Source organism: Coniosporium apollinis (assembly GCF_000281105.1).
Source record: "Coniosporium apollinis CBS 100218 chromosome Unknown supercont1.64, whole genome shotgun sequence".
NCBI lineage: Eukaryota > Fungi > Ascomycota > Dothideomycetes > Coniosporium > Coniosporium apollinis.
The window spans coordinates 58,758-81,813 of NW_006913326.1; the positions used below are offsets into that span (position 1 = coordinate 58,758).

The 23,056-nt window shown below is 54.7% G+C and overlaps 8 protein-coding genes across 8 annotated transcripts; 3 read left to right on the plus strand and 5 right to left on the minus strand.

Annotated features, from left to right (window-relative positions):
• Positions 1-1,033: 1,033 nt before the first annotated feature.
• On the minus strand, positions 1,034-2,845 carry W97_08808 (uncharacterized protein; the record flags this gene model as incomplete). Its single annotated transcript, XM_007786675.1, has 1 exon — positions 1,034-2,845. The coding sequence occupies one exon, from the start codon at positions 2,843-2,845 to the stop codon at positions 1,034-1,036; it is 1,812 nt and encodes a 603-aa protein (XP_007784865.1).
• A 2,107-nt stretch (positions 2,846-4,952) lies between these two features.
• On the plus strand, positions 4,953-5,927 carry W97_08809 (uncharacterized protein; the record flags this gene model as incomplete). The annotated part of the gene is made up of 3 exons (XM_007786676.1): positions 4,953-5,114; positions 5,162-5,542; positions 5,595-5,927. 3 exons carry the CDS (start codon positions 4,953-4,955, stop codon positions 5,925-5,927), a joined length of 876 nt encoding a protein of 291 aa, XP_007784866.1.
• A 560-nt stretch (positions 5,928-6,487) lies between these two features.
• On the minus strand, positions 6,488-7,081 carry W97_08810 (uncharacterized protein; the record flags this gene model as incomplete). Its single annotated transcript, XM_007786677.1, has 1 exon — positions 6,488-7,081. The coding sequence occupies one exon, from the start codon at positions 7,079-7,081 to the stop codon at positions 6,488-6,490; it is 594 nt and encodes a 197-aa protein (XP_007784867.1).
• A 2,203-nt stretch (positions 7,082-9,284) lies between these two features.
• On the minus strand, positions 9,285-11,076 carry W97_08811 (uncharacterized protein; the record flags this gene model as incomplete). The annotated part of the gene is made up of 4 exons (XM_007786678.1): positions 9,285-9,825; positions 9,880-10,637; positions 10,688-10,950; positions 11,001-11,076. 4 exons carry the CDS (start codon positions 11,074-11,076, stop codon positions 9,285-9,287), a joined length of 1,638 nt encoding a protein of 545 aa, XP_007784868.1.
• A 1,444-nt stretch (positions 11,077-12,520) lies between these two features.
• On the plus strand, positions 12,521-16,206 carry W97_08812 (uncharacterized protein; the record flags this gene model as incomplete). Its single annotated transcript, XM_007786679.1, has 3 exons — positions 12,521-12,589; positions 12,644-15,453; positions 15,507-16,206. 3 exons carry the CDS (start codon positions 12,521-12,523, stop codon positions 16,204-16,206), a joined length of 3,579 nt encoding a protein of 1,192 aa, XP_007784869.1.
• A 1,942-nt stretch (positions 16,207-18,148) lies between these two features.
• Positions 18,149-19,063, minus strand: W97_08813 (uncharacterized protein; the record flags this gene model as incomplete). Its single annotated transcript, XM_007786680.1, has 1 exon — positions 18,149-19,063. One exon carries the CDS (start codon positions 19,061-19,063, stop codon positions 18,149-18,151), a length of 915 nt encoding a protein of 304 aa, XP_007784870.1.
• Positions 19,064-19,813: 750 nt separating this feature from the next.
• Positions 19,814-21,660, plus strand: W97_08814 (T-complex protein 1 subunit gamma; the record flags this gene model as incomplete). The annotated part of the gene is made up of 4 exons (XM_007786681.1): positions 19,814-19,905; positions 19,954-20,162; positions 20,225-20,815; positions 20,924-21,660. The coding sequence occupies 4 exons, from the start codon at positions 19,814-19,816 to the stop codon at positions 21,658-21,660; spliced, it is 1,629 nt and encodes a 542-aa protein (XP_007784871.1).
• Positions 21,661-22,293: 633 nt separating this feature from the next.
• On the minus strand, positions 22,294-22,911 carry W97_08815 (multiprotein-bridging factor 1; the record flags this gene model as incomplete). Its single annotated transcript, XM_007786682.1, has 2 exons — positions 22,294-22,605; positions 22,750-22,911. The coding sequence occupies 2 exons, from the start codon at positions 22,909-22,911 to the stop codon at positions 22,294-22,296; spliced, it is 474 nt and encodes a 157-aa protein (XP_007784872.1).
• Between the last annotated feature and the right edge of the window lie 145 nt (positions 22,912-23,056).

A 23,056-nucleotide genomic window follows, 5' to 3' on the forward strand; every position in this document is an offset into this window, starting at 1 on the left:
GCGCGCGGCTCAGTCTCGTAATCCATGGTTGACATGACCTGTGTGCTGTTCGGAAGGATTTATTTATTTGCTGCGTGGAGGAATAAGCGTTGAAAGGTGAGAGTGACAGCTGCGCTACAGCTAGGAGATAGCTCCGCACGACGTACTCTGTCAGTTGCGGGTCTCGACCGAACCAATGAAGCAGTGGTAGAAGAAAAGAGGAACTGTCGGAAGAGAAGATGAGGTGGCCGATTGTTGTGAGTGAGGTGAAGTCAGCCCGTCGCGAAAGATCCGAACCGAAAACGGGCAGAAAATTGGCGAGGCGCCGAATGCAAGGGGGCCAAGGCTGTGAAGTGAGGCTCAAACGCGAAACATCCGTGCAGCATCCTTCCAAGGCCAGAACCACTTTCAATAGTTATCTTCGCAATGCTCATGAACTCTATGAAGATGCTAAGTTTACAATGGTCAAGCAAGGCAACGGGCATTTCTTTCTAGACTTCAATCCCCATGTATTCAATTGGCCACTGCATTCAGTAAGCCTTGCCCCTCCTGTTCCGCCAGAGCTGCACACCGTGGGAGTCAATACGCACAGCGTGAATCCGGAGACTATCTATCTTTCATGGTTACAGGACGGTTGGCGTCGTGAAACTCGCGAAGAATCCGATACTCTGGAGCTGAGGAGCAGCAGGAATCCAGCTTCGTCAACGGCATATGGGCTGTTTCAGTGTAGAATTGATATACGGCCTCACGAGCGTAAGATTACGATTCCAGTCGAGTGGAGTGGAACCAAGGTACCTTGCGCAATATTGCAGGGTTTATCACTCACAACAGGAGATATTCAGTACATCTCAAACCGGAATTGGTTAAGCTTAGATGAGAAATTAATGATTTTCAATCGGGATGCACAACTGTAATGGCATTGGGCCTACCATACGACAAGATACAAGAAGAAAAGCAGACTGACGCCAGTATGGACTGGGATGACCAGTAGCACTACAAATTCGTCTCACACAACATCCATGGTGCAGCCTCTCCCATCCATCGAAAACAGATACTACTTAATGTTGAGTACCCGGCCAGCTCTTATGACAACCGCTTGGCACTCTGCGGCAGCATACAATGGTACGGCGAAAGACTTCTTGTACTTTGCCACAGCGGCGTCAACCTCCTTCGCCGATGTCACGTTCTGCCAACCCAGGTATTTTTCAGGCATGATGCGGCCGGGTACCGTGACGCACTTCTTCGCTGCGGCTTGGATGGCTGTCATGTCGTTGGCGACGGTCTTCAGAGTCTCGATATTCTTTAACGCCGACTTGACCGACTCGATCTCGCCCGCAGCACTGGCGACCTTAGCCAGGAAGCCATCGACATTCTTCTCGACCACCGCTTGCGCAGCCTCTGCCCACTCGACCCCCTTACTAACAGCAGGCGCAATCTCAGAAGCCAGTGAGCCCAACAATTTCTTGGCGTCCTCGCCTCTGCCCTGCGCTAACGCGGTCAGACCATCTGCCCACTCGGCATACTGCTTGCGCTTGCTGTCGACATCTTTGATAATCTGCACGGTATCTCCAATCTCTTTTATAGACTGCAGTTGGGTGATGAATCCAAGGGCCTGGCCAGAGAGGTACGACTTCATAGCTGCTTTAATCAGGCCTGTCCCAATGGAGCATTTCGCCTGGACGGACTGGACTTGCTTCTGAATCTCTGCAGTCGATAATCCAACGGAACACACAGCCTTTGCCGGCTCTCGAGCGCCTTCGCAGCATGTGGCGGTCAGTCTGTCGACCTCGCAAAATGGTAGGTCGATGCGTATTCCTTCACACGTGGTCGGTTTTTTAAGTTTTCCAATGTCGCAAAGCGACGCGACAATCGGATATTTTTTCTTGCACTTTTTGACGGAGCGGTCGACATCGATCTTGCATTGGGCAGCCCTGTCTCTCACTGCTTTCTTGCAGTATGCTACCTGCGTACGGACGCCTCGCTTGCAAGTGTCGATCACGGAGCTGATGATCGCCGGACAAAGCTTGGGCTGTTTGGCTACATCAACCTTGTTGACAGCCTTGGTCAGAGTCTTTACGTATCCGCTCCAAGCTTCTTCGTATGCTTTGAGGCCCTTGTCCTGGGCGAGCTGTGCCCAACGTCCCCGGGCTCGCCTTGCTTGTTTGTCTGCCTTGGTGGGAGCTGTTGACGAGAGGCCGGGAGCAGGTGGTATACCCTCCGCTGGTGTTTTGGACAAGTTAACGCCGTTTTTGGCTGCCAATTGATCGATTACGTGGTTCAGGTTGAAGAGAGTTGATCTGTTTGCTTCTGCCTCGATGAGATGAAGAAAGAGGGCTGGGTCCTGAGCATCTTTTGGTGGGCTTCGATTGAGATTACGCTTAGATTTGCGGGCCACTTCGCTAGAGGCAGCCGCACCGGTGGACCGAGATGCATCAGAAGAGTCAGAAACAGTCTCAGTGGCGGATAGGGATTCGTCGCCAGATCCAGTCTCGGCGGCGGACAGATCTTCGTCACCGACAGCAGTCTCTTCGTCAACAACACTCTCTTCGTCAACAACAGTCTCTTCCTCATCGACATTCTCTTCCTCATCGACAATCTCTTGCTCATCGACAATCTCTTCCTCATCAGCACTTTCCTTGTCAACAACAGTCTCTTCGTCAATAACATTCTCGTCGTCCACAACAGTCTCTTCGTCAGCAACGGTCTCTTCGTCAATAGGCTCTTCGTCGACAGCAGTCTCAGTAGCGGACAGCTCTTCATCGTCAGAAATGGTCCCGGTAGCGGACAGATCTTCATTGTCGGACACAGTCTTAGTGGCGGAATGAAATTGAACAGAGGTGTTGGAATATATCCTAGTGGCGGACATGACTGGGCTATAAGTGCCGTAAACAGTCCCAATGACAGGATCGAACTGGTGAGAGGTGTTGGAGACGGCCCCAACACACTCTGCGGCGATGAGTGTCACCTCGCGGCAACTCTCAACACCCCAGGAAACATCACACAGAACGTCGCATCTTACACCCTCGGCGACCCAGACACGGTGTTCCTGCGCCTCGACCGGCAGTCTCCAGTGCTTGCTGACATCGCCGTTGGCGTACCCCGTCGCCTTGTAGCCAGGCCTGCAGGCACAGGCCCCACGAGGGTTTGTTACTCTGGGGTCGGGAAAAATGCAGGTTGGTGCTGTTGAGGGGTCGCACTTGTTGTAGTGGGGGTTGCAGGCTTGGGGACAGCCTGAGGGTCCAGCAGTCTGCTCTCCGTTACCTAGACATCGAGGCTGGCTTCCATCGGCGCAGAGCAACAGTGTCCCGGCTAGACAGTCCGCTGAAGACGCGACTAGCTGAGCGAGAGCGAAAACAACGAATGTGAGGCGGTTACACAACAGAGGCATGTAAGAGTACTCGAGTAGGATAGCGTGGTATGGAATTATTCAAGACGGGCTTCACGCTCAGATTGAGTGAAAAATTCTGGGGAATAGCAGGTTAATAACTGAAACAAAGCCGGCGATACCGAAGATTTTGGCATAATAACGTGACCGTTGGTAAACTATAACGCGGCTTGCGCGACCCATTCTATCGAATAGGAAACTCTAGTTAGCGAAACACTGAGAGCGATCCCATAGGAAACATCGTAGCTTTGAAAATGTGAAGCTAAGAGCAATCCTACCCTCAGCTGGATAATGTGGAGCTGAAAGAAATCTATTCTCAGTAGCTGAAAAAGATGAAGCTGAGACCGTCTGTTCGAGGATGTGGTCCTCTTGCCATTTCAGTGGACAGACTCTCCACGATACCCCGTATGGCGTGATCAGTGGACGGTTCGTCTAGGTCCATCGGACGCGTGGACAGGTTTGGATCCTGTCAGTCAGACGAGGACTAACCCGTGCCCGCCTGACGGTATGCAATGGATGGCTGAGGCGTATCACGACAAACAGGGATGTATAGATCTTAACATGGTGGTGAGGCTGGACTCCTCTCATCACGTCGTCACCCAAAGTAGAGTGGACTCAGACGATTACCAACACTAAAAACTGCTGGTTGCTACCTTTTCAACCGACGCCTGATCAACTGAAAGCTTGCTTAGCTAGGGGAAGCAAGATAACAAGCTTCTATTTAGCTATCCGGAGCTTCAAATCTAATGTTGTTCTGTTAAAGTCGAGTTTAGGTTCAAGCTTATCGATTAGGCCGAGTGACTAGGTAGGATCAGGTTAGACGATCACATCTCGGAGCGTTCTCCGTAATCTCTTCAGCCTTGTCTCGCCCGGCACGCATATCCTCCAGACTCTCCTCCGATCGACGGGAGGTCTTCAACGAGGTCAGGCGTTCTACCGGCCATGCCGATTATGGAGCTGAGACATCAGCCGTTGGAGAATGCGGAGTTGGTGAGGAACTCCATCCTCAGCCGTTAGAGAACGCGGGGACTGCAAGCATGATTCTTCGTCCCGCGATCGCCGAGAACAAAGCTGCCAAGTTAGATCCTGGAGATCATGAGATGTGGAAGACGAAACACCTGGGCAGTTCAGCCCCGTGAGTCTTGGCATTACTACGATTACATGCTTTCTACCAGTCTACAACAACTTACAGGCTTTGAGTGAGCCCATGATGCAGAGCTGAAAGACATCTTCGATCTAGGCCCTACTATGCCGAAGGCTGAAACCGGTGTGGTTATTTTACTTCAGCTCTATCTCATCTTGAGAGCGAAGAACCCAGTTCGAGCCGTTGCATTTTCCGAGCGGGGTCCTTCTGCTATCTCAATGGACAGATCTCCATGACATGCCGCGGCCGGCTGAGGTCGAGATCAAAGCCATTTCGATAATCTGATCATCCCGGTAAGTTTTTAAACCCAGCTCTTCGTGTTCACGCGTGATCGAGATTCAGCTGGCTCCAGCACACTCGCATTTGAAAAACACGGACATATCACTTCTCTATATCTCAGTCGCCGTTCAAGCTGTTCTATTACCGAGCCCTTTGCCTTTAATCATGACTTCCAAAACCATTCAGCTCCTCCACGGGCCGGGAAGATACGCCTCTATCATAACAGCTTTGTGTTTTACTACTCTGTCGTTGGCTTGCTTAGCCCTTGTACTACTGTCCGGGCTCAAAACACCCAAGGGGAAGCTTGGTGGCCTTAGCTTTGCAGTGGTAATTCCAACGAACCTGTTGACAGCCGCCGTGCTGACCGGTGCCAGATCGACAGCTCCAAAGTCGAGGTGAACACCAACAACGACGTGTTTCGAGGCCTCCCCGACACGAACGACTATTCAAAGCAGAAGGACTTCTACGCATTCTATCTCTGGAATTACTGCAGCGGCAAGCTCCAAAACGGCGATTACTACGTCGACTTCTGCTCCCAACCTCGTCAATCTCTCTATGATCTCTTCAGATTCTGGAAGGTCTGGGGCGCAAGTGTCCACAAGGAAGGAACGCGTTTCTATTGGCTAGAAAAGGGGCCGAAGCTACTTTACATCTCTTACATCGTTGCTGGAGGCACGAATGCCCTCGAGTTTCTCGCAGGCGTCCCTTCACTCTACACCAACAGGGTCAGCCGAGTAACGGTGGTTCTTGCCTCGGTAGGACTTCCCATACCTAACAACAGACACCATGTACTAAATTAAGCCTTAGGCTGCATCTATTTCCTTGCTCGCAACGGCCATTCTCGCCCAAGTCACTTACGGCCAGCTTATCAGCCGTGCAGACGACGAAGATATCCCTATTACCGCCAAGAAAGTCGGCCAGATCCTGTATGCCGCCAACTGGGTCGGGACAATCTTTTCTTTGTCTGCTCTGGCGACTTGGTACCATGTCTTAACCGGTAACACGGTTAAGAGGGCACCTACAATGGAGGCAACTAGCAACAAATATGTGCAAGTGGTGGAGGCGGATGGTCATGTTCAGCCTTACTTTGTGGAGTCACCGGTGCGGAAACGGACTTTCTCGAAGTGGCCGCAGTTTTAAGCAAGTGAGGATGTCAAGCTTAATCGTTGAGGATGAGCAGCTATCACTTTGTTCGCCATTTATTTTCTGCAAAGACTTGTCGACGGCTCATCTCACCAGAAAAGCCCACGCAGACAACAGAGGGCGAGCAAAGAGACGGCGACATACTTGGGTAAGTATGTTATCGCTTCAGTCCGAACTGGCGTGCTGGTTGCATCTGTCTTATAGTGTAGCTGGTCACTGGAGCCACGGATCTCACTTATAACCTTGGTATATCTCCGTCGGGATATAGCCCTAGCGACTTGATGGCAATAGGGTTCTGGGGATTCCAATGGGTCTTGTTTCTCTTTCCAGCCTTTATGTAGCTCCAGAACACCTGTACTTTAGAAATGCCGAGATCGAATTTGATTTACTTTATCGACCACAATCGGCAAAGCTTCCATATCGATGCTGCGAGATACAACTCGCAAATTCGGCCACCAGATATCTTAATCACCGGCTCGGAGCTTCAGAGCGCCAATCTGCCGCACTCGAGCTCGCACTCGATTCGTGCCTAGCCCACAGCCCGTCGAACCCACCGCTTACAGACTCCCCCTCGCCTTCCCAAAAGCGGCCAACAACATCGCCGCCTCCGCGCCTCCCGGCCGTTCCCAGAAATCCATCCCAACCTCTGCCACTTGGCCCATTGCCGCCCTATAGCAACTCTCCAGCATGCCCTCGAAGCGGCCACCGAGCTGTTCCCCCAGCAGCCGCATGCCGGTCGCCAAGACGATGAAGACGTGGAATTTCGCTGTCTGGAGCGAATAGGGCGTCGAGGAGAGGATAGTGGCAGCCGTCAGGTCGAGCTGAGCATTCGGGCTGGGTAAGCTGTAGACGGCGTTGAGACAAAACTGGAAGGTTGATCGATCCAGGTAAGGTTGCTCGTTAGAGAAGTGGGAGAAGTACGCTTGCGAGATGGTCTCTGCGTCTGATTTGGGAGGTAGGACGAGGGGTTCGCATATTTTTTGTTGTGCTTGCGCTGCCGGCGGCTCGAACCGGGGTGTTATATCTTGCGATGTCGAGGTTTGGATATATGGGTAGCTTGCACCGGAAACCTGGAAGTCGAAGTAGCCGTGCTGCTGCTGCTGCTGATCTAAAGAATCAAGGTCGAATGGACAATTCAGGTCGAAGCCCATGAACTCTGAAGAGCCAGATGATCGCCGAGATACCGGTTGGCTGATGCTCAGGCGGTTGAACTCGTCATCAACTGCAGGATCGCCACAGAAATACGGCTGGATAGGAGGCGAAAACGCCTGGTCCCATGCGGGAGAGAGTAATGGCGACGGCGCTAAATAAGGATCCGGGGTTGAAGCTCTGGAGGATGCAGAGAGCGTAAGCGACGAAGAGCGAGAAAACTTGTGTGAAGCTCCAGTCTCGCAGCTCGTGATCTCGATTAAGGGAACGTCCAGGCTGCAAGCTGAGAGGTTGGCACCGGCCCCATCCTCAACTGAACACGACCGCGAACGGTAGCGGCTAAAGTCGGTGTCCACGTGGAGTTGAGGCACTGGACTCCGTTCTCCCAAAGAGATTGACGTTGGTTCCCACTGAATATTGTAATCTTCGTCGGAATTGTGCTGCTGATTCAGCTCGCTTTCTGCGAGCCTTGCTTCCAGGCGCCGAATTCGCTCTTCCAACACGGGCTGGGCCTCACTGAACGTTGAACGTCAGCCAGCTGTTTTGAGAGAAGGATCGATCGCAGACGATGAATAGAGGTTGGGTTATGCAAGTTTTCTGTGCATGCGAACAACGCTCCGCCACATATTCTGTACACTTCGTGCTTGTGAAAGGAGATGGGCATTGCTCACCTCCTAGTCCTATCCCGCTCCCGTTTATGCCTATGACACGCCAAGGAGAAGCGCGCACACGTCGCGCATGGTGTATTCCCATCGCAACGAATCTTGCGCCTCCGACATCGCTCACAGGCGCTCAATACTGGTGTTCTGCGCAGGCCTACAGCTGGTGTTGATGAGCGCGACCACTCATTCGGCGTTGCGCCTACAGTTGCGCGTCTCGGCTTGGCAGACTCATGGCCTCCTTCTAAGCCGCTGCTCTCCATTATTGGCGCCGTGGAGCTGTGTATGAATGTTTTGCTGCTGTTGCCGTTGCGCATATCGGCAAGTCGAGTATAAGATGGCTTTCAGTCGTTCTCTCGGCTGGAGCATGTGCAACCCACGATGCCCCGCCATTTCGCGTCTTCCTTGTCTCTTAATGAACATCATCGCACAGAGCAGTCGCCTCACCTCATTGAGGCTGTGTCCGGCAGAAGTAGGGCAATAAGGTAAGTAGTTCCTTTCATACCCTGCTGGGCCAAGTAGTGTGCATCACGAGATGCACCGAGCCGCACATATGCCGCAAGGAAAGCAGTGGAAATTCGGGATCTTCGCTCGGACAATGTCGCGATAAATGTTCAATTATCCCAGCAGTTCGGATCCGCACCCCGCTCATGCAGTGCATGTGAAGAGGAAGAACTTACTCGAGCGCGGGAGTCGTTTCCCGGCGTCTTTGCGGAGCGGCATGAACGCCGCACCCCTCCACACCATGGCTTCGCAGCTAACCTCTTACTGCAGGTCGTTGTCTTACAGAAACACTGCCACCGCCACTGTGGTCTGAGAGGACTATCGAATGCGAAATGGAACAATTCTGATGATGAAGAACTGACAGTTGAGACGCCGCTATTCAAGCATTCCGGCTGGCTGGCGGATATGTTTCCGCGCTTCACAGCCAACCTGGCAGGAGATGTGTTCGAGGGATAGCGTAATAGGAGATAGACTTGAAGAACTGCATGATAGGAGACATGTTTAAAACAGTGCAGTCGGCAGATGGGCACCTAAGTTAGGACTTTCCATCGTGATGGTAGAACCGTACGGCGCGATCAAAGGGGTGCAGCAGGCCTTCTGAAGAACCAGGAGCGGACGTGCTCGGAAAAGCATACAGCACCAGAACCTCGGTAATCTATATCCTTTGTCGAGATGGCGCGCTGGCGATCTCGGTCATGAATGACCTGGAAGTGGTTGAGGGCCTTGTGCGGGAACACCTGCGGGAGGAAGAAATAGCTAGAGCAGGAGCTGCTTTGCCATGACAATCATGAGTTGTTTTTCACCAAACAGCTCTCAAGTCATAAGGTGCGACGATATGCGGAAGGGATTGCTCTCTTGTATGAAATCAGATAATTGCAGGCGCTGTTGCCTTCTCGCTCTAAAGGTATCAAAGTATTTACACAGCCACAGCCAAGGTTGACTCGGGCCACACCGCTATGCACCGCCCTGCACCGCCACGCACCGCCACGCATCTACGAAACATAATTCCCCTCGCTCAGCCTCGTGATCCTCAATGTCACTGCTACGAGCTGACAATTCTGGTGATACTCTGCTGCGGCAACGGTCGATCTGGATGAGTCTCGACGTAGACGACACCAATGTCCTTCTCGGAACCGAGCTCCGAATCCGAGGTCTTGGTGATGAGCTCGGTCCTGGAGTTGAGAGCCGACGGCGCGCCGAATATCTCCTCCATATCTTCGAGGGTCTTGCCCTTGGTCTCTGGTATGCACCACCAAGCCCAGAAGCCCATGAGCACCATGAGGGAGGCGAAGAAGAAATATGTGCCATAGCCGAGGCTGGTGATCATGTACGGTGTCGTGCGCGAGACGATGAAACTCCATAGCCACTGGTCTGCGGTCGTCAAGGCCACGCAGAGCATGCGGATGTCGATGGGGAATATCTCAGAGCAGTAGACCCACGTGATGCCCTGCCAGGTGGCGCAGTAGATAAGGCCGTAAAGGTAGACGCAGACCATGGCCAAGTAGCCCCAGCCATTGCGAGACGTGTCACCGCGTGCGGCAGCGCCAGCTGGATCGGCCTTGAATACGTATCCGCCCAGGTACCTGTTCTTACTGTTAGATTGCGTTTCTCGAGGCTGTGCTCCAAGGGCGACTTACCACATAGGGATGCTGCCGATGAAAGCACCGTAGATCAGACCGCTGCGGCGACCAACCTTCTCCACAAGCCACAAACTGAAGATGATCATGCCGAGGGTCTTGGCCACGCCGTAGAACCCGGTCGCGAAAAGCTTGGTGTCGGTGCCGGTAATGCCGAGTGTTTCAAAGATGCGGGGTGAGTAGTAGGTAATAATATTGACACCAGTCATGTTCTGGCAGGCCATGAGAGCAAGACCGATGGCAATTCGGTTGCGTGTACCCTTCTGGAAGAGCCGACGGCAGTAATATTTGAAGGTGTGCTTCTCGCCAGGTGGTGGCTTCCCTATTTGATTCTGCTCTTGGATGTCCTGGAGTTCGCGTTGGATGTAATAGTGGTCTTGCGGCAGCTTTCGGATCCAGCTGAGAGTCTTGACAGCATCCTCCCAGCGATCTTTCTTGACGTACCAGCGCGGCGATTCAGGGCACCAGAAGATTCCACACATTAAAAGAAAACCGGGAAGTAGTTGAAGGCCTAGTGGCACAATCCATTGGGTGTGGCCTTGCACGGGGATCGTTCGGTGTACAATGTAGTTAATCCAAAAGCCAAGCATGCCACCACCTTGAGATAAGATTTCGAAGATGCCGACCAGGCGACCACGGATAGACGGCGGGGCGGTTTCAGCGATGTAGACCGGGACGATGAGGGAGACGGAGCCGATACCGAAGCCAGCAATGGCTCGGCCAGTGTAAATCATGGCAAGACGGCCGCCGGCCGCAGTCTGACTACGTTAGAAAAACGGAGCTATTGAAAGGATTTTGGCTTGCTTACCATAATCGAACCACCTAAGAGGAAGATCGCCGCAGCAAACATGATGGCCCTCCTGCGGCCAAATTTTTCCGCCAAGGGGAATGTTAAGAGAGCTCCAAAGAAAGTCCCAGCCTGGAATGTGGAGACGATGTTTCCTTGAAGAGTATCTCGCGCTCTCGCGCTGACACCTTCGAGACCAAAGTCTCGTCTGAAGGAGTCGAGCGCCATTGCGCCGCCGATAACGCTGGTATCGTAGCCCATGGCAACTGATCCCATGCTCATGACTGTACTAATGTTAGTAAATGCCGAACGGGAAGTCGCCTGAGACACTCACTGATGGCCATAAGGTGCACTCTGTAGTTCCTGACCTCTGGGGGGTCGTCATTGTTGTCGGCGTGTAGATTGAACATCTTGACTGGATGTGAGGCCGAACGTTCGTAAGATCACTTTGATTTGCTCGGAGGCTGTATCCAAGGTGCGATCTGTGCTCGATGACAAGACCTGAGACGAGGCCGTGGTCCCATCATAATATAGAATTCCATGTCCGGCCAAGAATCTGGGGTAGGATCTGCGACTGTGTGAGGGTGGCATATGCATGTGCGGCGAGCGACGCCGACTGTGCATGTCGCGGATCAGGATTTATCGTGCTACCCAGTAGAAGACGAGCGGACGGACTGTTGGGTGATACAGATGGGGACTTTGGCCTCGTGGTTGCTGCACGAGCGGGGCCTCGGGCGGGCCTGTTTCCCTTAACTGCCGTCGGTCTGGCTATCCCATGCGGGTGCGGAGCGGATATGGAGTAGCGCATGGTGATTGGCCGTTTAACGTTACTCTGTCCAATGGCGATAGAACGGTCAGATGCCGGCACTTTGAACAGGTGGGGTGTTTTGGTCTATCACAGGTTAGAGCTGTCCTCGGTGCTCTCACGGAATAACTACTCAGGATCAACTACGTTTCCCGTTGCTTCGGAGCAGAACACCGAGCAGCCGAGCAGCAAGGGCGGGTGAAGAAGACGATGTCCCGCTTGTGCGCTCGAAAGATGTGCATGGAGCGGCCACCTCTAATTCAGTCCGTCCTGGTTGCATGAGAGGTGAGCTCGAGGCGAGGCAAAGCGGCGATCACGGAGGTGGAGTTTTTGGCAGGGTCTTTAGCATCGCCAATCGGTTTGTGCTTGCGTGGCATTTGACATGTAGTCCAACTCTTACAAGCAACAACAGACAGATGTAGGTTCGACTGTGTCCGGGCTATCACCTGTAAGTACATCATCATGACAGTGTCGTTGGTCGCGCAATCGAGATTCGCAGAGTGACGAAGTCGCATCGCGTTACAGCTGATGATGCCGCACGTGATCATTGTTTCTCCGGCCGGAAGCTTCATCCAATGACAATGGAACGGTTGTCAACGGCCGGCACTAGGAACATCCTGGGCATTCTGCATATGCTACAGATTCTGCTGCAGAGGCGGGAATATGGTGGGGCAACGAGGCTGAGCAAAAAAGCCCTTTCGGGTTAACCCGTTTCGCGATCGCTTTCTGGAAGGTTGAGAGAAGTCGCCGATATGCAAGTAAAGCCACGCGCCAAGAGGTCCGTCGCCGCCTCCGTCCGTGGTTCCAGGAACCACTCCGTTAACCTCACCAGGCGAACACAGCCTCCCAACTGAGAAGTTTTACCACACAAACCCCTAGCCGCGGCGGAGCTCCAGTGGAGGTCACGGTGAGGCGATTTCCGCACAGCCCCCCTTGGTGTATTATGTATATCCATCCAGCCGCGACCATGGAGGCCGCATCTCTTCAACCATCAACAGAAGCCGTTCATTACTTTGTCAAGGGCAGCAACACTGCATCGTTTGCCCGTCATGGCCTCTTATACCACAGACAACCGACACGATAGACCCACTGTGCCGCAGATCAACGTAGAGAACACAGTATGTCTTGAGTTTCCGCTTACCGCTGCTACTAGGCTGACGAGACATTCGCAGAACATAGATGATGCAAATGAAATCCAGCCATCTACAGGCTCTAGCTCGGCGTCACCTACCGCACGAGGACATTCCCTTAGTGTCAGCACTGTTGCGGGCAGAGACCGAGCGCTCAGCGGCAGCACTGCAACCCCTCCGAGCCCGCATCTCGAAGTTCCCAAGTCGGCCGGCGGCGTCTCCAGCAGCTCCTCGAGTATTCTCTCCTTTGGCGACCGGCAAGATGCCCTGCATCCCGATCCAGGAACCGAAGCCGACTTCACGCGAGAGAACAATAAATTTGCCTTCGCACCTGGACATTTGAACAAGCTTCAGAACCCAAAATCGTTAAATGCATTTGTTGCGCTTGGTGGCCTTCCTGGCATTGAGCGCGGTCTTCGAACCGATATCGATGCCGGTCTCAGTGCAGACGAGACGCACTTGGACGGTACCGTAAGCTTCGACGAAGCCACCGGTTACTACAAGAAAGTGCGAGAGCTTGGCAGCGGCGCAGCCGCCCTTCCACGTCCGCTGGCGGTCAGACAAGCGACTTCGCCACCAGCAACTGGTGGCTCGTCCGAGGCCTACAGCGATAGAATACGCGTCTTCGATCGAAACGTCCTTCCTGCTAAGAAACCCACACCGCTCTGGCTGCTCATGTGGAGAGCCTATCAGGACAAGGTTTTGCTTCTGCTGACCGGCGCTGCCGTGATCTCCTTGGCCCTGGGCCTTTATGAGACCTTCGGCGTCGAGCATCCGCCTGGTTCTCCGCCCCCGGTGGATTGGATTGAAGGCGTCGCCATATGTGTTGCGATCATCATTGTCGTCCTCGTTGGATCGCTGAACGACTACCAGAAGGAACGGGCCTTTGTCAGGCTCAACGCTAAGAAAGAGGATCGCGAAGTCAAGGTTATCCGATCTGGCAAGTCTTTCATGATCTCTGTGCACGACATTCTCGTTGGCGATGTCCTTCATCTCGAACCAGGCGACCTTATCCCAGCCGACGGTATCTTTATCAGTGGCCACAACCTCAAATGCGACGAATCGTCTGCGACTGGAGAATCCGATCAGCTCAGAAAGACCGGTGGAGAGCAAGTCTTGCAGCTCCTCGAACAGGGTCATACGGATCTGCACGACATGGATCCATTTATCATCTCGGGTGCCAAAGTTCTCGAGGGCGTCGGCACTTATCTAGTTACCTCGGTCGGTGTCAATTCTAGCTACGGCAAGATCTTGATGGCTATGCGACAGGAAATGGAACCTACGCCGCTCCAGATCAAGCTCGACGGACTCGCTTCAGCCATTGCAAAGCTCGGCACAGCCGCAGCTGGTCTGCTGTTCTTCGTCTTGCTCTTCCGCTTCCTCGCCGGGTTGTCATCGAGCCCTCTTTCGGCCCCCGAGAAGGCTTCGCAGGTCACTGATATCCTTATCGTCGCCATCACGGTCATCGTGGTCGCTGTGCCTGAGGGACTGCCACTGGCAGTCACCCTCGCGCTCGCTTTTGCCACTACGCGCCTGGTCAAACTTAACAATCTCGTCAGAGTCCTCAAATCTTGCGAGACGATGGGAAATGCGACCACTGTGTGCTCTGACAAGACGGGAACACTTACCACCAACAAGATGACAGTTGTTACTGGAACCTTTGGAGAGGACTCTTTTGACGACAAGAACCAGACTGGCGACGAGCGACGTTCAGCGGCCTTTGGCCAAAGCCTCGACGCAGCGACGAAGAAGCAGTACCTCGAGGCTATCGCGATCAACTCAACCGCCTTTGAGGGTGAAGAGGATGGTGTCCCCACATTTGTCGGCTCGAAGACCGAGACCGCCCTGTTGACTTTCGCACGCGACGTTCTTGGTATGGGATCGCTCGCACAGGAACGTGCCAACGCCGACCTTGTTCAGCTGATGCCTTTTGATTCTGGCCGCAAATGTATGGGAGCCGTGCAGAGGCTTCCGAACGGCAGTTTCCGCTTTCTCGCCAAGGGTGCTTCTGAGATTCTTCTTGGACACTGTTCTTCGGTCGCGACTTCCTCCGGTATCGCCCCTATGGATGCGTCTCAGCGCGAAAAGTACGAGGCAGTCATCGACTCATACGCAAAGCAATCTCTTCGCACCATTGCCCTCATCTATAGGGATTTCCCTCAGTGGCCGCCCGCAGGCGCTCAATCTTCTGAAGATCCCAAGACGGCCGATTTCGACCTTGTTCTCACAGACATGATCTTCTCAGGCGTGGTCGGCATTCAGGACCCTGTGCGACCTGGCGTGCCTCAAGCTGTGGCCAAATGCCTTCATGCTGGTGTCACGGTTCGCATGGTTACTGGAGACAACCTTGTCACCGCCAAGGCCATCGCTACTGACTGCGGCATCTATACTGGCGGCACGGTCATGGAAGGTCCTGTTTTCCGCAAGCTGAGTGATCAGCAGATGAAGGAGACACTGCCGACGCTCCAGGTTCTCGCGCGCTCCTCCCCAGAAGACAAGCGTATTCTCGTTACCCGGCTTAGGGAGATGGGTGAGATCGTCGCAGTGACCGGTGATGGAACGAATGATGGACCAGCGCTCAAGGCTGCCGATATTGGTTTCTCTATGGGCATCGCTGGTACCGAAGTCGCTAAGGAGGCTTCCGCTATCATTCTTATGGACGACAACTTCGCATCGATCCTCACCGCCCTTATGTGGGGACGCGCTGTCAACGATGCTGTTCGCAAATTCCTCCAGTTCCAGATCACGGTTAACATCACCGCCGTACTGTTGACCTTTGTGTCTGCGGTCGCGAACCCAGACATGCATTCCGTCCTTACCGCTGTACAGCTGCTCTGGATCAACCTTATCATGTAAGTTGTCGACTGCCTCTAATCAAGAACGATATACTGATATTTGTCGCCAGGGACTCGCTAGCTGCACTCGCTCTCGCAACCGACGCACCAACCGAAGAGATCCTCGACCGCAAGCCGACTCCCCGAACGGCGCCCCTCATTTCCATCACCATGTGGAAGATGATCATCGGACAAGCCATCTTCCAGCTTATCGTGACCTTCGTGCTCTACTTCGCCGGTCCCAAATTCCTCAACTATCCGACCGCTGAGCTCAACTCCGTCATCTTCAACACCTTCGTCTGGATGCAGATCTTCAACGAGTTCAACAACAGGCGCCTGGACAACAAGTTCAACATCTTCCAGGGCATGCACAGGAACTACTTCTTCATCGTCGTCAACTGCTTCATGGTCGGTGCCCAGGTCGCCATCGCTTTCATCGGTGGCAGGGCTTTCTCGATCGTCCGCATCAACGGCGAGCAGTGGGCTATCTGCATCATTGTTGCTGCATTCTGCCTGCCGTGGGCGATCGTCATAAGAACGTTCCCGGATTGGCTATTCGAGCGCATTGCCAAGTTTGTCGGCAAGCCGGTCGTCGTGGTCTACCGACCTTGCGCACGCTTTACGCACCGCGTCAGTGCCAAGCTGCACCGCAAGAAGAAGGGTGGAAGCGCGGACGAGGATGGTGTCGGACTGAGTGACACCCCGTCCACCGTGTCCGTTCCTGCTATCGAGACTACGGCCCCGGGTGATCTTGAAAAGGGCCGTGCGTAAATCTAAGTGTGGCTTCGCATTATCGGATACATGGAGCACTGAACTAGAGAATAGACTTCCCGGGTTAGAGGAGCATATCTAGGGCGTTGTGGGCGTTGCGAGTATTGATTGGCATTGGGGCGTTTCGGTTGCTTAGTGACTTCGGTTGGGGCCTGGATTAGATAGTCGCCCCGATGATACCATAGAACTGCATGAATCGGCATCGTCGGCTGTAGAATAAGATAGCATCAGAAAAACATCTTCAACTTATTTACTAGTGTTCATTTCTTGCAAGTCTCGAGTGGCCTGATCCGAGATGTACTTCTGTTGCCCTAAGAAGTAGGAGAAGGGCCTCTGTTTGTTGTGGTGAACATAACTTGATAATCATTTCTGGCGACAGCTGGTGCCATTGATGGCGAAAATTTTGTGTTTCGCTAGAAAACAAGCTGTTTCGCCAGCATTTCTTACCAGTAGATTCGATGCGACTCTACAATGTAGCAGGACATGGGATAGAAATCCGGGTAAAAGTACTCGCAATGACCGTGTCTCGATTTACGCAAAAAATTATAAACAAGAGGTGCGCGTCCGAGTCCAACAAATCGTGGGTGGAGCAAGAAAACAATTCCAGCTCCGGACAGCAGTATTCCCCCAACCTCACGAGCTTTCCATCCTCCTGGCTTCTGAACCCCTTTCTCCCCCCCCTTTTTTCCCCATCCTCCCCAACTCCATCGTCCTCTCCTCCCGCCTCTCCTCTACCCCAACGACTCCAAAAGCCACAACCCCCACCCACCCTTCCATATTCCCATGTCCCGACGCAGCGCGCCTCCAACCAGCGCCAGACCGTCAGCCCAGCCGCACAGGCTCGCAACCATCCTATCACTCCACTCCACTCCCAGCACCATCCCCCATCCCCCATCCCCCCCTTTCTCGCGCCAGCCCCCCCGCGACGCGCGGCTCCGCGCAGCAAGAGGGAAGTGTCTGTCTGTCAGTCTGTCAGCCAGTGCCAGTGCAAAACCATGCCGCGTTCCGAACCCGCGAGCCGCCTCGCACAACGTGCGGTGGGAGACAGGCCGCTAGTGGGCACGAACGACGTGCTTAGGCGGCGGATACCCCGATGGTGTGGAGGGCCTTACGCACATGATGTTCAGACACTGCTGCCCCCGGCTGTGCGGGGACGTCGGGTTGTGGTGGTGGTGTTAGGAGGGGAGGGGACTCTGGGGTAAGCGTGGTAGAAGGGCAAGAGAGTGGTTCTTGAGATAGGTCGAGGGCACGAGAGTGGCGTTGAAAGTCGTAGACGCTTTGAGGGGGGGAACTAAGGGGACAGATGTCGCTGTTTCAGCATAGCTGGTCCCGATGGTCGAGAAGATGGAAGTTCGGTTACGTTGGGAGCCGGCGAACTGTTTCCTTTTTCCAAATACCTCCGCTCTACGTTTGGCAGTAAGGAAAGGCGTATCTGAGGTTCCACAAGAGACGCATCCTCACGGGATATCGTAGCAGCTTTGCTAGGCTTTGGACGCGGTATATAACGGGTGTAGTCGTGATGATGATGATCGACATGCCTACCTGATGATATGACAACCCATGCAGCCTGTTGATCACGCCTGCATGGGCCCTATCACGCGTTTCAATACGACTAGACATTTGAATGACAACGAAGAGCTTTAGTATGATATGTGTTTTAATGTTCGCTGATGCTAGTCGTCATTATTTTGAGAGAGCCATAATATGAGCTCGAAATCGTGGCTAGGGTACATGGCATGCAAAACGACCCAGCATGTCGCACAGATAAGCCACCCAATAGCCGAACCGCAAAACGCCCCTAGCCAGCGCGGCCGATTGCAAAGGTCGGAGAAAGCCGAAAACAGAAGCCGTGAGTGCCGACGTGGGCAATGTGAGGAAGCATGCAGGACCCGGGAGCAAATCAGGATCCGGGAGACAGCGGTACAGCGCGACAACCGGGAGCTCACATCTCCATCGCGTCGGCGTCGGCGAAGGCCGGCATGTCCGGATGGTGCGGTATCATGGCCTTCCGAGTATAATGCGGGCCTTCGATAACGGGTGGCAGCGCGCGCAGATTCTGCAGCATCTGCTCCTGGCCGCTCGCCACGACCGAAGCGGTGGTCATGTCGTCCTTAAGCAGCAGGAATTGCTCCCCGCCGAAGAGTTGGGATGTGGCTCTGACGAGAAACACTCCGAGAGCTTCGTTGTGCAGGAGTAGCTGTGCGCCGGAGAAGGGGAAGTCGCTGTTTACGATGGGGGCGTACGCCTTGGCCATGATGCGCTTGTTCGAGTCGAGCGACATGTCTCTCCAGCTGACGCCGAGGTAGTACTGCGCTTGGTCGAACGCGCCCGAAGTGCTCGTTGAGGCGCTTGCAGAGAGCGAGTTGAGGGTAGATGGCCCAGATTCGGTGGCGCTCTTGCGCTGCGACTTCCGCGACGCGATTCGAGGACGCGACGCTGCCGCCTTTCGGACCTTTTCGGCTTTCTCGAGCTCTTCGTCGACCCACGTGCCGGCCTGCGATTCGGCGGAGATGCTGTAGCCGGGCTCGCCAGGGTAGATGAGAGTCATGCCGGGGCCGTAGATGGGTTCGGGTTTCGGCTGACGCGGAGCAAGGGTCGAGCCGTCGGCTAGCAGATCGGCGGGCTCGTCGGCGATGTCGTCTAGGGAGCGCTTGCGGCCGGCCAGTGAGGAGGATGCGGCGTGGTGATTGAGGGAGGGTCTTAGTAGTTTTCGAGGACGGTTGTTGGTTGGTGCTGACGGGGAGTGACTGGCAAACACGGATGAGGGATGCGGCGCATGAGTGAGAGTGTCGAAGTACGAAGGCTGAGGCGGAAGAACCAGCATAGGTGAGAGTGAGGCGTGGTAGTTCAGAGCCATGATGTCTGCTTGGTTAGTAGGTCAATGCTTAGATTAAAGAAAACTACGAAGCTGGATGATCAATGACAAGAGATGGCAGCACCGACGCGTAGGCGCGTGATGGCGTGGTGATTGCGGAAGGGTTTGGTGATGTGGATAGAGGATGGATGGAATGGAGGAGATGAAGGATGCTGGGAGGGTTGGATGAAGAGAAGCGGAATTAAATGTGTGGAAGAAAGAGAGAGAGGCGAGCTGCACTCAGGCTTACGGCAGGCTCGGCGCAAGATGCAGGAGAGATGGAGGATGGAGTGGGCGCGGTCTGGGTTTTGAAGATGCGGCTGGCCGGCAGCTGGCGGAGGTCAGCCAAATGCTTCTGTATGGCTGGAGAGCCCTGTGTTTTAGTCCAAGCTCTACTCCGGAACTGGTGACGCTAAGACAGCGCTAAGACAGCGCTTCTCCAGATCTGCAGCGGCTTGGCTGAGCTCTTGCTTGCGCAACCGTGCTGCAAAATACGCCCAGCTGTGGCTGACCTGCGTGCGGCATCGGCGTCTCTTTTCTCCGCTTATCCTTCAGCTAGCAGGATCGGCTCAGACTGCCCCTTGAGAGTCGGCAAAAGCTGCCGTGGAAAACTTTCGGCGCGCTTCAGATACACGACGCGCTTTTTGGTGGAAGAGCTCGAATTGCAGCAGAGCCGCAAGAACCCACACACAACAATACATACAGCAGTGAGCCTCGATACCACAGACGCTCTTCCCGCTATCAGCCGCCAAGATGCAGGCCCCTGTCGTGGTTATGAACACCCAGACCGGGGAGAGGCAGTTTGGCCGCAAGGCACAGCTGTCCAACATCACCGCAGCAAAGACGTGAGACATCGTATGGCCTGTTTCGGACAACAACTGACTCTACCACAGAGTAGCCGACATCATACGGTCATGTCTGGGCCCCAAAGCCATGCTCAAGATGCTGCTGGACCCCATGGGCGGCATCGTGCTCACCAACGACGGCCACGCCATCCTCCGAGAAATCGAAGTCGCCCATCCCGCCGCGAAGAGCATGATCGAACTCTCCCGGACGCAAGACGAAGAGGTGGGTGACGGTACGACGACGGTGATAATATTAGGTACACCCTACCACACCCCACATTTCCTCCACACCACAGGCAAGATTTAACCCCCAGCCCAGCCGGCGAGATCCTCGCGCAAGCCCTCCCCCAACTCGAGCGCAACATCCACCCCGTCGTCATCATCTCCGCCTTCAAGCGCGCCCTCTCCGACGCCCTCGAAATCATCCGCGAAGTGTCCGTCCCCGTCGACGTCAACGACGACAAGGCAATGTACACCCTAATCTCCTCCTCCATCGGCACGAAGTTCATCTCGCGCTGGTCGGATCTCATGTGCAACCTCGCGCTCAAAGCCGTGCGCACCGTGTCCTTCGATGCCGGCGGCGGGCGGCAGGAAGTCGACATCAAGCGGTACGCGCGCGTGGAGAAGATCCCGGGCGGCGAGATCGAGGAGTCAAGGGTTTTGGATGGAGTGATGTTGAATAAGGATATCACGCATCCGAAGATGAGGAGGAGGATAGAGAACCCGAGGATTGTGCTGCTGGATTGTCCGCTCGAGTATAAGAAGGGAGAGAGCCAGACGAATATCGAGATTAGCAAGGAGGAGGACTGGAATCGGATATTGCAGATTGAGGAGGAGCAGGTCAAGGCGATGTGCGACGCTATCATTGCCGTGAAGCCCGATTTGGTCATTACGGAGAAGGGCGTAAGCGGTAAGTCCGATCATCCTTCAGACCAGAACGTAGCGGCCTCCACCCGCCAACTCCCTTCCCATCTCGCACTCCGCCGCTCAATCTCAAGTCCCTAACACCACCACACAGACCTCGCCCAACACTTCCTCCTCCAAGCCAACATCACCGCCCTCCGCCGCGTCCGTAAAACCGACAACAACCGCGTCGCCCGCGCCGTCGGCGCGACGATCGTCAACTCCGTCCAATCCCTGACCTCGGCGGACGTCGGCACCCGCTGCGGCCTCTTCGAGATCTCCAAAATCGGCGACGAATACTTCACCTTCCTCACAAAATGCCGCTCCCCGAAAGCCTGCACGATACTTCTCCGCGGACCCTCCAAGGACATCCTCAACGAGGTCGAGCGCAATCTGCACGACGCGATGGGCGTGGCCAGGAATGTGGTATGGCAGCCGCGACTGTGTCCCGGCGGCGGCGCAACAGAGATGGCCGTAGCCGTCGGGCTGCAGAAGCGCAGCCGCGACGTCGAGGGCGTGGCGCAGTGGCCGTACCGGGCCATCGCAGAGGCCATGGAAGTTATCCCGCGTACGCTGATCCAGAACAGCGGAAACAGCCCGATCAGGGTGCTCACGCAGCTGCGGGCGAAGCATGCAGAGCAGGGCGGCGAGAGCTGGGGCGTCGATGGCGAGGCGGGCAAGGTGGTCGATATGAAGGAGTACGGCGTTTGGGAGCCCATGGCGGTCAAGGAGCAGAGCGTCAAGACGGCGGTGGAGAGCGCGTGTTTGTTGCTGCGGGTTGATGACATTGTGGCGGCCAAGGCGGCGAAGCAGGCGGGCGGGAGTGGGTTGCAGGGGGGTGGGGAGGAGTAGCGTGGGTCGTATGTGTGAGGTGCACGCGTGTGTGGAGATGGGGATGGGAGGAAGAAGTCCCTTCCGGGTAGGGTTTTCTTCCCTTTGGCGAGAAAGCGGGCGGCTGGCCGAAGCTGGACAGCGTTGTGTGTCTACAAAACCGCCCAGAGCTGTCACCACATGGGAAGGGAGTGACGCTCGCATTGCCGACAGGTAAGAAGATATAGATCGCCCCTATAGAAAGCGGTACTTGGCAAGTTTTTTTTTGACGGAGGAAACGGCTCTAGCGCTTGAGTGACTCGTGTTGAACGTTTCATGAAGATTATGGGACAAAGAGGTTTCAAGGCAATCTGGAGGCGGCACAACGAATAAAATCGCAGTTGCGGGCAAACAGCAATCCCAATGGGGGAGCGAAAGCAAAGCCGAATGAGTGGCTTCTATCATTGGTCTATCCGTAAGCCTAGGAGCATTGTCGATCAATAACAACAACACTTTTCCCCTCCACACCGCCTCACCGTAGCAAGCGATACCCACTTCTCAAGACCCCAACGCCCGCTAAAGCCAAAAAGCCAAAGCCAGTCCATCCACCATCCACCATTCACCCCTCGAGGCTTTCCCACCCCCTTACAGTCTCCGCCCTTTTCCCCCGCCATCTCACGACTTCTTCGCAAACTTAGGCTCCCCGATCTTATCCCCCCTCAGCACAACATTCAGCACCCTCTCCATGGTGCCCAGCAGCTTCTGATCCGGCGGCGCGGAGCCGCGCTCAAAGTCGGCGACGATGGTGGGCGTCGTGTTGCACTTTGTCGCCAAGTCCTTCTGGGTCATGGTGGTGCCTTTGTCGTTCTTGGCGTTGGCCCGCGCCGCTTTGATCGCGTCGCCGACTTTCGTGCCCACGGTCTTGGGCTTGATGATTTCGTCGGAGCGGTCCACTTTCGTGAGGTGCTGGCCTTCTACTGCTGGTTTCTGGGGGGGGTTGTTAGTGTGGGTGTTCGTAAAGTGGAGAAGCGGTGAGGTGATGGGGACTGTGTAGTACGGATAGAGGAGAGGAGAGGAGTGGCGGTGGAAGAGAGGAAGGGTTCAGGCGTTCTGGTCCTGCTGGGAACGTACCTGGTTCGCAGTAGCAAACTTCTTCTCCGTAGCAACGATGCCGCCGCTCCGCTGTGCGGCGTTCAAGGCCGCCTTGCCCCGGACCACCGTCTCACGCTGCTGGGCGCCAGGGCCGCGGGTCTTGCTGCCGATCTTGGTGACGGATTCCCAGTCCTCTGACATGTTGAGCGTGAGTGGCTTTTGTGCTGGTTGGGTATGATAGCCCGGTTCGGAGGGTTGTAGACTGGAGGTTGTGGCGGTGTGTGCGGTGGTTGTGAAGGCTGTCGGTTGTGGAAGCGGATGGAGAGATGGATGTGGAGGTAGAAGT